Source organism: Chrysoperla carnea, chromosome X (genome assembly GCF_905475395.1).
Source record: "Chrysoperla carnea chromosome X, inChrCarn1.1, whole genome shotgun sequence".
Lineage (NCBI taxonomy): Eukaryota > Metazoa > Arthropoda > Insecta > Neuroptera > Chrysopidae > Chrysoperla > Chrysoperla carnea.
In genome coordinates this window covers 1796049-1811166 of record NC_058342.1, presented here as the reverse complement: position 1 = coordinate 1811166, position 15118 = coordinate 1796049, and the positions used below count along the sequence as shown (strand labels likewise).

The 15118-nt window shown below is 28.2% G+C and overlaps 1 protein-coding gene across 1 annotated transcript in view; it reads left to right on the top strand.

Moving 5' to 3' along the window:
- LOC123302680 (inositol 1,4,5-trisphosphate receptor) overlaps positions 1-15118 on the top strand; it is a 173878-nt gene that overhangs the window by 74700 nt on the left and 84060 nt on the right. Inside the window, 5 exon segments of the mRNA XM_044885721.1 lie at positions 213-328; positions 2639-2774; positions 4408-4665; positions 11672-11792; positions 13362-13504. Of these exon segments, the coding sequence (XP_044741656.1) occupies positions 213-328; positions 2639-2774; positions 4408-4665; positions 11672-11792; positions 13362-13504 (774 nt within the window).

The window sequence follows — 15118 nt, the reverse complement described above, 5'->3', positions numbered from 1 at the left end:
TGACATTTTTGGTCAGTATGCTAAGAACTATCTTTTATCAAATTTTTAACCAATTTGGACCAAAGGAACCCCCTAAAGGATTCTGCAGATGTATGCTTTGAAGGGTATAGTAAAAAACTTTAAAAAAGCGCACCTCTTTTCACTATAATTTTGAATATTTGGCAGCATCTAATCTAAAAATAATAATAATAAATTGATTAAAAACGTTTTAGTTAGTGAATGCTGGCGAAGAAGTACTTATTTTTTATAATGATAAAGCATCATTTAATCATTTTGTGGAAATGATGCGACGTGAAAGACATTCCATGGATGAAAGTAGCCCATTAAGGTAATTTATTTTTATTTATTTAAATTTATGATTGATTGTCTTTATTTTTTATTATTTTTATTATTATTAATTTAATTATTTTTTAAGGGATTAGGGTCAGTCAGCAGCTTGTTAAATTGTACTTTGAACCCCTAAATATTGTTGAATACATCTGATATGAAATTAAAATTAATACACACACGATTGGAAGCTAACTACAATCTTGAAATCTTCGTTCTTTTATAGTTGTTAAGAAAATGAAAACTTAAGTTTTGCTCTAATTTGTGCTCTCATATATCTCATCACTCTATGGTCAACTGACTTTTTTTTTTCAAAATATTGGGTTACCTATATATTAATAAATTCTCGAATCAGGAGGTAATGATTTTTTTCTACGTGGGTAGGAGGTTATCGACCCATTCACGGAATCGCAGCTGACGGTCACAAGACGTGACTCTTAAATAACTCTTCGAAACATTTATTTTATTGTTCTTAAAAATTTCTAGTAAGTAAATGAAATGACATCTGATGTAAATGTAAAAATTTTTTAAAATCTCACGAGAAAATTTAAAAAAATTTTATATATAATTATTTAAAGATAATTCCTTAGAAATAATTATTAAAATCATAAATAAAAATATAAATAAATATAATAACATTTTATAAATCATAATTATATTTATTTAAAAAAATAAAACACAGATCGATCCATGGTTAGCTTGACAACGCTGTACTCGAAATCATTTAGCAGACTTTGGCGCGTACTAGGCGGATCGCCGCATTTTTGCAGTCTCTCCTCGGTCCATTTTCTTTATTTTACTTTATTTAACTATTATTAAGTTAATTTTCTTTGCAAATAAAAGTTAATTATTAATAACCGACAATGAAAGCTGGTTGTCAAAAACTTGTTATTTTATTTTACGTCAACAGATGGCGCCAAAACACTAAACGTAAAATACGTTATGTACAAAACTCAGTAGGTAATATACCAAGTATTATACATGTATGAAACTATGTATTATACGTATTGACTATGTGCAAGGGGGAGGGTCTTAGGTTTGGCAATACACGTGACGCGCCGATGGAAAAATGCCGAACTATTTACACGCCAGCCGCCGACAATGTACATTGAAAATACATTGACAACTACTTTTAATATAGAGTACAAAATGTAGTATATATTGTATAGTGTATTTATATTATACTAGTATTATACTTTGGTAAATATTTCGAATTCTACTTATTTAATCTCAGTTTAAATATTAAAATTATTAATGTTATTTTCTCAATAAATTTTTATAATCAAAATAAGGACACAAAATATAACGATGTTAATATATGTGTCTATGTTTAATAATTAACGTTATACTTTATAATATTCAATCGACTTCAATCTTTAAGTGTAAAATAAAGATTTTTAGTGCATTTTGTGTATAGTGTTATCTTTATTTAGTTGTTATCTCTCTTTAATATATAGTGTTTAATATTTGTGTATTTGGTATCCTTGTTACACTTCTGTTTAAATATGATACCAATTCCACATGGTGGTTGTAAAATATTGTGTACTCTTTTTAACACTCATCTAAATACTATAATGCTATTTCATTTTTCTACATTTAATACACATTTTCATTGAGAACGAGTTGAAATAGCTAACGAATGTTTATTTAATAATTACAATACCTTTTTTGGCGTTAGTATATAATAATTATAACAAGTATTGCAAAAAACTTTCTGCTCTTTTTACATGCAGTTCAATGTATACAAAGAAAAACAATGGCCGCATGACGGGTGAATAGTTCTACACTTTCCACTAGTTGGCGCCACTTGGCTTCATGCACATAGTCCATAGTATTTTACGTACCCATCCCTGCTTCGCGAGGATTTATTTTATTAAAAAAAAAGCTGGTTTACTGGTAGCTATTTAGAACTTTTGATTAAAAATAAAAATCCCTCATTCTTGCACAAGTTTTTCATGCTTGAAATAAGTTCAAACAAATTAAAATAACTTCAAGAAAAAAAAAAAATTTCATTCAAATCCACCAAATGGTTTTGTTAATTAAAGTGATCATCGACTTTGAAAACTTAATTTCGAGTACAATAACAGGTACTATCTATTTAATTTCTCCTTCGAATCAGTTATTCGTAGACCACGTACTGATTCGTTTCGATTGAGGTGAAATTTGTAGGATACAAATTTGTTATTTTCTAGGTCGCATTTTTCTAAATGCAAAAAAAAAAATCTATTTGTGGAAAATCCTGACTGACCCTTAACCCCTTAAAGATGTTATATCACTTATTTGCTTAATTAAATTATTACTGAAATTTTAGATATCATGTGGAACTAGTTAAACTATTGGCATGTTGCACAATGGGTAAAAACGTTTACACTGAAATTAAATGCCATAGTTTATTACCATTAGATGATATTGTAGCAATGGTTTCACATCCTGATTGTATTCCTGAGGTAAATATATTATTATGTTAGCTAAAAAACCGTTCGGAACAAAATTTGTTTGTTTTTCATTAAAAACAAAACATCTTTTATAATATGTCGTAGTTACCAAAAAGTACTGACTTTTATTTGTATCAACAGCCATGTTAAAAGGGTGCAAGATAGAGAAGTAAAAGTACAAAAAACTGATCTAGGAAATTGGAGCAAAAATCGAAATTTATTTCGAAATATCCTAGAGTTCTCATTTATTATCTTCGATAATATTTATACCGATTTTGATATTTATAGAAAACCGACTCATACTGACAGATACATCACATCAGATTCTGATTGTCACAAAAGCCAAAAATTTGCAGTTTTTCACTCTTTAATAAATAGATTAATAAATATTCCACTTTCTAGATCTTCTTATCTTAAGGTATTAAAATACATTAAAAACGTTGCCGTTTTGAATGGTTACTCAATCGATGTTGTAGATTCTATCCTCCGAAAATGCCAACGGCTTATAGGAATTAGCGATACAACCTCCTTTGAGAATGTTTCCGAAAAGAATAAGTGGGCTAGAGTTATATTTAGCCATCACTGTAATAACAAGAAACGTAGAATTTTGAACATGCCTGGGATTGCAGTTGGTTTTACATCTCAGAAATATAATATTCCTTGAGTCAAACCAAGGATCCAATTCTGGACGCACAAAAATCGGGTAAATTGTCGAAAATTGCTCGAATTGTCCTAAAATTTATTTGGGGCAGATCAAGCGACAGATGTCAATCCGAGAAAAAAAACATATAAGCGATGTCAAAAATCATCGAATCGAGAAATCTTGCATTGCGGATCATGTTCTAAATACAGAACACGAAATTCTACATTACAAGTTAATTAAATCTGTTAGGCATCACAATAGTTTAGATGCGAAGGTATTTAAACCGCAAGACAGGCAATAAGATTTTCAACTGCGATAAAGGCCCTATACCTGACTCTAAATTGATAAAATAGACAATTGTTAAAGGTCAACCCATAAAACAATTCTCGTCAGCGAACTTGGTGTGTCCATTTCTATAAAAGAATTTTTCAAACATACTTAATAATTTGTTTGATGTTTACAAAAAGTTTGGTGGTCCGAGAAATTTTTTGCTTCAAATTTGTGATAGTTTTTGTATTTTTATTTTTGTAAATCGTTACTGTAATTGTTGGTAATGTTTTGAATATTTATTTTTAATTTTTTGATTTTGTGAAAAATGTTTATAATGTGTTAAATATGAATAAATTTATTTACTGACGTTGATTGTGTTGCAATCGAAATATCGATATTTAGCGACATGTAAGTCTGTTGTATGTTTTTTAATTGTATTTTTTAAATAGAATTTCTTAATATACAATTTTATTCCGAGTATCGTGGTATTTATTTCAATAACTATTCTTTTGCAATATTTTAACGTATAAAAATGATACTTGGGCTTTTATTGAGTATAATAACCGCATAGATTTCAACGATATGACCTCGATCAAAGAGTTACTTTATTAAATATTTTCGCCTCGTTATCTTACATCATTTTAACATGTCTGCTAACAGAAATCAATTCAGGACATTTTTTACATGCTTTCATTTTTCGATAAAAGGACTGAATAAATTTTAAATTTTAAGGTAAAAGAAGCATATGTTGGATTTTTAAATCATTGTTACATCGATACTGAAGTTGAAATGAAAGAAATTTATACATCGAATCATATGTGGAGTTTATTTGAGAAATCATTTCTAGTTGATATGGCTTTAGTTGCTACAAATTTGGTTGATCGCAAGCATGCAGATAAAGCGCTTGAAAATTATGTTACAAATGGACTCATGAATATTATATCAACATTTTTTAGCAGTCCGTTTTCTGATCAAAGCACCACAGTTCAAGTAAATTATTTTCGATACAAATATACCTCTTATACACTTAGCGTATGTAATTCGTACTTTATAAAACTATAAGAATCCGTCAAATTGGGGATGGCTACGCACTCAAAAAAGGATATTTTACCCTAAAAATACGTATTTATGTACATATCTCGAAAACCATAAAATATATCAAAATTTTACTAGAGGAAAAAGTTAATCAATTTACCGAAAAAAAGGTCTATTGTACGTCTTTCATGTCTAGAACTCGAATAGCTTAATTGGTAGGGCGCTTGACATGGACCCAAGAAGTCCGGGTTCGAGTCCTGGTTCGAGTGTATTTTTATACCATGTATAAATGAAATATACATAGTATATTAAGTTTAGTCCCAAGTTTGTAACGCTTAAAAATATTAATGCTACGAAAAAAATTTTGATATAGGTGTTCATAGAATCACCTAATTAGTCAATTTCCGGTTGTCTGTCCGTCCCTCTGTCAACACGATAACTCAAAAACGAAGAGAGATATCTAGATGAAATTTTTACAGCTTGCTCAGGTCATAAAAAGTGAGGTCGAGTTCGTAAATGGGCAACATAGGTCAATTGGGTCTTAGGTTCGTAGGACCCATCTTTTAAACCGTTAGAGATAGAACAAAAGTTTAAATGTAAAAAATGTTCCTTATAAAAAAATAAACAGCTTTTGTTTGAAACATTTTTTTGTAAACATCACTGTTTACCCACGAGGACGCTAATTAGGTGCAAATTTTATAGTATGTATATGGGAATATCAGTTACGTGTGGCTATTTAAAAGTGAATATTTTTTTATTTACGTGACTTCAGAAAACAAACGATTGCATCATCAACACTGTCTATACATGGTTTTTCAACAATTAACTCAGTCAATTGTTTGTTTTCACTTGTTTTCAATTCTCTTTAATTAAGATTACTAGACAAGATATTTGTCAATTTAGTTTGCACTGTATATGCATCATATTAAAAATATCAATGATAATCGAAGAGACCATGATGTAAATAAATATCGTATGCATGATTAAAAGTAAACAACAAAAACATAAAGTAAAGGTCTATTGTATTTGTTCATGTCTTTAATCATTTTCGAAATAATCGCGATTAAAAGACTTGCTACGCTATGTAACCATTTTGAATTTGTGTCAAATACGTAGAGTGTTCGGAAAATTCGGGTGCTGTAACTGTCACAATTTTCGTTCATCATTTTAGGTTTGTACCGAATCCATTGGATTTCCGAAAAAAAGTTCCGAATAAAGGTTGCTTTTCGTTAAAAAACCAACAAATTTTTTTGAAACATTTTTTATAAAACTCATCGGACTTGACACAAATTCGAAATGGTTACTGTCGTTAAAAGTTTTATAATCAATATTGTCTCGAAAACGATTAAAGATAGGAGAAAAATACAATAAACCTTTTTTCGGTAAATTTATTAGACTTATTTTTTCTCATCTTGAAAAATGTTAATATATATTATGTAGAGATGAAACGGATAATGGTTTGGCTGGATACCGAATATTCGGCGAGGTACGATTCCATAGCACTGGATATTCGGATAATAGGATTTTCGGCCCGGTATTTTCATTTATTTTCACTTTTTGTGATTTTGTGTTTGATTTAAGTTTGATTGATTAACAAGAAATGTCATCATCAATAAAACGTTCGCCAATTTGGCAATATTTTGAATTAAACTGTGACGATAACAAGTACGCTTCATGTTTATTGTGTCAGACTATTTAGAAGTTCTTGAAACTGAAAAAGCCGGACAAAAAATCATGGTAGAGATAAAAAAATCTTACGACGAATCTTCTTCTGACAGTAACAGATCATCGCCGTCATCATCACCTGCTAAACGAATGAAAGAAGATGAAACTGAATCCAACTTCACGTGAAACTTATGACCCTTTTTGGGACTGTTTCAATGAAGTGGCAAAGAATAATAATAGTGATTGTCGCGGTCAAGGTCAAGAAAAACAAAATCCAATTGCAGACAAGATTAATTTTTTTAATGACATTTTGAATCGATCGCAATCACGATCCATACATTTGGTGGTCAGTTAAGTTGAATCAGTATCCGCAGTTGTCAATATTTGCTAGAAATTATCTTCTTGCGCCTGGCAGTAGCGTTTACAGCGAAAGTATATTTTCATAAGCTGGTCTGGTATCGGGAGTCACCGCTTATCAACAAATGCGGAAAATTTGGTATTAAAATAAACTTGTATAAAATAACGTGAATATTATTATCGGGAATTCGGCCGGATACTGAATTACTGTCCGGTATTCGGCCGAATAGTGAAAATAGGACGGATAGGCCGGCTACCGGATAGTTACCGGATATTCGTTTAATCTCTAATATTATGATTTTTGAGATATGTACAAAAATATACATTTTTGGATATCATAACAGGATCGTTTTTTTTAAATGACTGACTTAAATACGGTGTTTTGAAAATTATTTAGTGTTCTTTAATTTTTTGAGAAATTGAAAGTAAACTTCATTCCCTTTTATAAAGTCATCTTGCACAAAACGTTGTGCAGCACATTATTAAAGTAATAATTATACATACACTAAGTGGGTAAAATTATTTACTGTTATAAAATTTATTGTTAATAATTATAGGAAATTATGTATCACAATGTTTGGTTTTTAAATTGTAAGTGCAGTTGGTTTTGAGTGAATTGTCCCTTCCCATTCTATTAACAAATTGTTAATCGACCGTGAAGTGCAGAATACTATCAATCATTTAGCATTTACGATTATCGTTCATTTATTAAAGCATCATTTTTAGGGAATTTGTCAAAAATTGAAACTCTGAATTCAAGTAATAATTTAGTAAAAAAACAAAAATAATTGGTTTAAAAATAAATAGTAAAGTAAAAGTAATAATAATTGAAATAATAATAATAATAATATTTTTTATTTTTTATTTTACTCTGCAGTAATCCACCATAAAATTCAGATTTTTTAATATAAATCTATTGTAACATATGTTTCGTCTTGTTTCGAGACATTTTCAAACAATAAAAATTATATTTGAATATTGCTTCTATTTATACTAAATCTTTGTCATAAATTAAAAACAAATTAGGACAAGACAAGCAAATTCTTTAAAAAAAACAATTGGTTAAAAATACAATACATCACAGACAAAATAATTAGAGATAAAATTTTATAGCAAAAATGTAAATGGCATAAAATAATGATATGTAACAACAATAATTAGATAAACATAATTCATATGATTTTAGTAACCATATCAATAATAAACAAAAATAAAATAAAAGAAATATAAATATAAATAATGCAATGGAGCCTAGTATATCACAGACAAGTTATCACAGTGTTTCAGAAAGGGAATAATATGTCAAGTCCGTTTGGTCATTCAAAAGTTTTTTAGGACCATTTTTATGTTTGTGAATCTCTAACGATTCCAACATAGTCATTTTTATATTAGCTATGGCTGTACAAAAAATTAATTAGTTTATAACAAATTTTCCACCACCCTGAACGATGAGCAAGTTGAAAATTCGGATTTGCGGGTCAAAATATGTTGAAATACACTCCTTTTTCAATGGGACCTGCAAATGCATACGAAACCCACTCAGCGCCTACATTATAAGGCATACTTTCACCAATTTTCATTAGATTTAAATTTTTTTGCGAGAAAAAAAAACGAAAAAATCGGGATTTTGTAATTTTTTCTGAGAAGGTGATAAATATCCGATATAAAAATTTTTCAATTTTTTGTTATCTAGAACATTTTTGTGGAAAATTTGCTCTAGGATGTTCAATTTCCCAAAAAAATTCGAAAATACACTTTCAGACCCATAAAATCACCCCTATTTCACCATTTCCAAAGATGTCGTGTATAATTTATTTTTTTTCTACTACTTATTAGTCTGGTTCACATGTACAATTTTTTCTAACTTTTATGTATATTCTCCGAAAATTACGAAATAGGTGTTATTCGATTCGTAATTTTATGTAGAAAGTTTAATGAAAAATCCGAAATGGCGCTGAAAAAAATTGCAAAAGTTATTAACTATTAAGTGAAAAAGAAAATAGGGGGCTCAGTTTTTTTTGTATAACTTAAAAAATATTGAAAATTTTCAAAATCTGAAAAAGACCCAAAAAGATGAAGAAATTTCCTAAAATAAAGTTCCGACTGCCGGAATTGTTTCTATAATATTTATAATTTTTACAAAGCCCTGAAAATAGCGCAAAATACTGCAAATCTGGCTCTCGCGCGCGTTCTGTCCCTGAGACCCACTAACAAAAAAAATTATTTAAACATATAAAATGTGAATATTAAGAAATACAAAAAATTAATGTAGTTTTGAGATACATGAATAAATTTTTCCATTAGTTATGTAATTGTTAACAAACAATTGTTTCTATACAGAATGTTAACATAAAATCTCCGATAATTATTAAACTAAAACCCCAGAATTTTTTTCCCTCCGTGAAGTTATTCTTAATAGGCTTACAAATAAATTACCGTTTTTAAAATTTAAAAATTTTGATTTTTCAATTTGTTATTAACATTTGAAAATTAACAAATGAAAAAAAGTAAGGAAAACAATTTTTTGTTTAAAATTTTTTAATTGTTTTAATTTTTTATGGTTAAAATCTACATAAAAATAATTTTTTCACTTTTTTAACAATTGTTGTTTAAAAAATTGTTATAAACAAATACATTGTTTATGAGTAAATCGAAAAATTTTTTTTTGCAATATGTTCATTAACCCAAATGATGATTTAAAAAAAAAAAACGGTTTCTTAAAAAAATTTATTTGTTGCTTAAAAATGCAATTGTTAATTAACAATCTTTTTTAGCTACTAATTATTAATATTAAGGAACCGTTTAAATTCTAAAATTTATAAATTCTATTTTCCTTCCGGATTATATAAAAAAACAATTTTTTTATTAATTTTTCATTTGTTTATTAAATAAATAATTTGTCATAAACAATTTTTTTTATCTGTTTATTTTTTTTATATACTTTCTTTATAATAAAAATAGACATGCGTTGTTTTTTACAAATTTACTATTTTTTTTTATTTTTTTGAAAAAAATTTTTTTTTACTATAAACAATAGTCAATAATTAATAATAGTAAACTATTTTTTTTTTTTTTTTGTAAAAAACAACGCATGTCTATTTTTATTATAAAATAAAGTACATAAAAAAAAATTGTTTATAACAAATTATTTATTTAGTAAATAAATGAAAAATTAATAAAAAAATTGTTTTTTTATATAATCCGGAAGAAAAATAGAATTTATGATTTTTAGAATTTAAACGGTTCCTTAATATTAATAATTAGTAGCTAAAATGGATTGTTAATTAACAAACGCATTTTTAAGCAACAAATAAATTTTTTTAAGAAACAGTTTTTTTTTTAAAAATCATCATTTGTGTTAATGAACATATTGCAAAAAGAAAATTTTCGATTTACTCATAAACAATGTATTTGTTTATAACAATTTTTTAATTAATTTTCATTTGTTAATTTTCAAATGTTAATAAAAATTGAAAAATCAAAATTTTAAAATTTTAAAAACGGTAATTTATTTGTAAGCCTATTAAGAATAACTTCACGGAGGGAAAAAAATTCTGGGGTTTTAGTTTAATAATTATCGGAGATTTTATGTTAACATTCTGTATAGAAACAATTGTTTGTTAACAATTACATAACTAATGGAAAAAATTGGGATAAAAATTTTTAAACCGCGGATTATTGTTTATTCATGTATCTCAAAACTACATGTTTATATGTTTAAATAATTTTTTTTGTTAGTGGGTCTCAGGGACAGAACGCGCGCGAGAGCCAGATTTGCAGTATTTTGCGCTATTTTCAGGGCTTTGTAAAAATTATAAATATTATAGAAACAATTCCGGCAGTCGGAACTTTATTTTAGGAAATTTCTTCATCTTTTTGGGTCTTTTTTCAGATTTTGAAAATTTCCAATATTTTTTAAGTTATTCAAAAAAAACTGAGCCCCCTATTTTCTTTTTCACTTAATAGTTAATAACTTTTGCAATTTTTTTCAGCGCCATTTCGGATTTTTCATTAAATTTTCTACATAAAATTACGAATCGAATAACACCTATTTCGTAATTTTCGGAGAATATACATAAAAGTTATAAAAAATCGTACATGTGAACCAGACTATTATAGTCCAAACTAAATTTTTGCAGTGGTTTTTTGCCTTTAAAAAATGTCAAAAAGTAATTGAATCAGGTAATATGTTTTGAAATGTGAAAAATGTGAAAAATAGGGACGTAGTGCTCGAGTCTTACATAGAAAAATTATTTCCAACTGTATTAGTTAATTAGCGGCAGAGTGGAGCTTATTTAAAATTGTGTTATCATTTAGACATGAAAACATTGTAAAATCATCAAACAGAAAACAGTAAGATCGCGAGCGATTAACAATGTGTTAAGTTTAATGTTTATAATAATATTTTTTATCCTAATTAACAATTAATTGATTAAGGCTGCATTTATTGTAGCCAACCAATACGTCATTATTATGAGTTTAGGAAATTTAGAACTCACTCACGCTTTTTTTTAGATTACAGGCTTGTTTTTATTATGTTAGTATCAAGTAATCAGAGTAGTTTAATCTGCTGGAGAGAAAAAGTCAAAGTAACGCTAACGCTAATATTTGCATCATTTTTTTCTAGTCTAAAAAACGGGTGACCATTTTCTTCCATGGTTACTTAAAATTTTTTCTACCTTCTTTGATATGCTGAAACCAATTTTCTGCAATAATTACCTATAAAATAGTGCCAAAAATTGTTACAAACAATTGTACGAATCAAGCAATAGAAATAATCTGTTTATATTTAAAAAAAAACTTGGTAATAGATTAAAATTCTTATATAATGTGAACCAGCCTTTAAGAATGCTTTCTTTAGAGTCGAATGTTTTCAACTAAAAAATTATTGTTAATGTTAATTATTACTAATTAATAAAGTTTCCTTTATGTCAAAAAGACTAGACAACCAATGTTTGTTCAACTTCTTCAAGGAGCTTTTCGAGTCTCACAATGTTCTTGGCTTACTCCTTCACAGCGATTTAACGTGGAGAATTGTATCCGCACTTTATCTGATGTCGGTAAGTATCAAAATTTGTACCAGGTAAAATATTAGGGAGTTATTGCAGTTCTTCCAAATAAAATAACCGATACGTTAAAAATATTCAATATAAATTCAGCACATATCGTATATTTAATTTGTAGGAAAATGATAAAACTTTTTTATCGCTGTGCTTGTAAAATAACAATTAATTGAGTTAATTGTTTAAATCCTCTGTATAGAAAGTGTTTAATGTCAGTTTTTGAAATCTTTCCTAAGACCACTAATTGAAGCTTTTCACATGTTTTCAAACTCACTTTTTACGCCCTGAATACACTATAAAAATTTCAGCTCAATATCTATTTCCGTTTTTGAGTTATCGTGCTGGCAGATGGACAGACGGGCGGACAAACGGAAATGGACTAATTAAGTGATTTTATGAACACCTTTATATTACTAAATTTTTTTACCTAGATTTTGCTCGAATCATCAGTATTTCGAAGCGTTTCTAACTTGGAACTAAAATTAGAAATATCTGTATACCTTGATACATATTTCATATATACAAGGTATAGTAACCAATCGATTAAAGCATACGTTCAATTGATGAAAATAATCGGTCCCGGTTATTACTTTGTAATATTTTGCGCTTTCTGATTTCATACAAAGTTAGCGTTAATTTATCGATAATTATAACAGGAACACTGCCATATTTCCCTAGTAATTAATCGAAGACTTTTAAACGCTTCTGGTTTTTTAACGATCTTTTAAACGATCAATGTTTTAATATACACAGAAAAATGATTTTTTGACGGACAAAATTTTTCTTGAACGAAAAAATTTTTAGATTTGTAAAATAAGAAAAAATGATTCGAAGCATTTTAAATGAAATTTTACATACAAAACAAGTGAAAACAAACAATTGACTGAGCTAATTGTTAAAATACCATATGTAGGCAGTGTTGGTTACGCAATCGTTTGTTTTTTTACGTCATGTAAGAAAAGATAGATAGCCACTATTACGCACAAACTAATAAGATACCTGTATACATTCTATATAATGGCCAAATCTTATTTGCGCCCTCACGAGTAAAACGAAAAAATGTTTCAAACAAAATTTATTTATTTTAAGGAACATTTCTTACATTTAAACTTTTGTTCTATCTCTAACGGTTTACAAGATGGGACCCAAGACCCAATTGACCTGTTTTTCCTTTACGAACTCGACCTCACTTTTTACGTCCTGAGCACGCTTTAACAATTTTAGCTTGATATCTGTTTTCGTTTTTAGTTATCATGTTTACGGATGGACAGACGGGCGATAGTCGAAAATGTACATAAAATTAGGTGATTTTATGAACACCTATACCAAAATTTATTTTATTTGTATTTTGCCAAGTTTTTTAAGCGTTACAAACTTGGAACTAAACTTAGTATACCTTGATATATTTTGTATAGACATGGTATAAGAAAAAAATAGCAAGAATAAGTTTACAGAAAAATTGCTTGAGCCAAAAAAATCATTTTTTCTGTGTATTATTTCTATGTACTGGACTTGTGTGTTTTTTTGTAAATAGTGATGTATAAGATCTTTTAAATATTTTTTCAGCTAAAGGTCGAGGTATAGCAATACCCATTGATTTGGAAACTCAAGTAACTGGGATGTTCAGCAAAGCTTCGTTGTTATCCAAGCAAACCAGCAAATGGCTTTTAGCATCAAAGACACCAAAAATTGAACGATCGCAATCACAGGTTTGTAAAACTTTTAAATAAGTTCTTCTTTTTTTTCTTCTTTTCGCTTATATTCTATTAATTTTTGCATGAATATATCGAAAACCTTACGGTTTATCAAAAAATCAAATATATCGACAAATAAAATTTTTTTGCATTTTTGTTTATTAAAATTTCGGCCTCAAATTTGAAAGGGATTGAAATTTTTTTCCCTAATTTCTATTTATCATTTTTTTTGCAAAACCACTTTTGACTCCAAGTTTTTGATCAAAATATAGATAAGTCAAAACTAGTTTCAAAATGTGTTTTTTAATCTACGTTTTTTAAAACGAATTTTAATAGATAAAAGCTTGATGTCTCGAATCGAATTTCATCCCTTTCAACCCCCTAAGGATGTATGAGCAAATACATTTTCAATTTTGATGATAAATTATATTTTAACAATATAATACGAAAAGTAAGAATAAAATTTTGTTTAATTATTCAGCTTTCGCTGTTTCGAAAATCGAGGCACCCATAGAAAAACTGTATTCTTATTTTTCGTCTACATTCATGAAGTTATAGATAGCAAAATTCAACATCAAAGTAGAAAATAAGATAAAAATAATTTCAACCCTAAGTCACACATCCCTTATATGGACGGAGATTCTTGGTTTTTTGCTTTTCTATGCCATTGCATATATTTTGACTTTTATTAAAAAGTTTTTTATACCATGTATATATGAAATATACATAGTATTATAAGTTTAGTGCCAAGTTTGTAACGCCTAAAAATATTGATGCTACAAAAAAAAAATTGGTATAGGTGTTCATAAAATCACCTAATTAATCCGTTTCCGGTTGTCCGTCCGTCCGTCCGTCCGTCCGTCCGTCTGTGGTCACGATTACTCAAAAACGAAAAGAGATATCAAGCTGAAATTTTTACAGCGTGCTTAGGACGTAAAAAGTGAGGTCAAGTTCGTAAATGAGCAACATGGGTCAATTGGGTCATGGGTCCGTAGTACCCATCTTGTAAACCGTTAGAGATAGAATAAAAGTTTAAATGTAAAAAATGTTCCTTACAAAAAAATAAACAACTTTTGTTTGAAACATTTTTTTGTAAAGATTATTGTTTACCCGTGACAGCGCAAATTAGTTCAGAACATAATTGATATGTTATATATATATAACACATAGTATCAATTATTTGCATAGCAACAACATTGTTTATTTCAAACATATACGTCACTTATAAGATTGTATTATTTGTTTGTGTATCCGTCTGTGGACACGATAACTCAAAAACGAAAAAAGATATCGAGCTGAAATTTTTTACAGCGTACTCAGGACGTAAAAAGTGAGGTCAAGTTCGTAAATGAGCATCATAGGTCAATTGGGACTTGGGTCCGTAGGACCCATCTTGTAAACCGTTAGAGATAGAACAAAAGTTTAAATGTAAAGAATGTTCCTTATCAAAAATTAAACAACTTTAGTTTGAAACATTTTTTCGTAAACATCACTGTTTACCCGTGAGGGCGACAATTAGGGCGGAAATTTTATAATATGTACTATACTTGATTATCAGTTATGTATGTGTCACATGTTGGTATATGTAATGTGATAAAGAAATCAACACTGACTATACATGGTATTTCA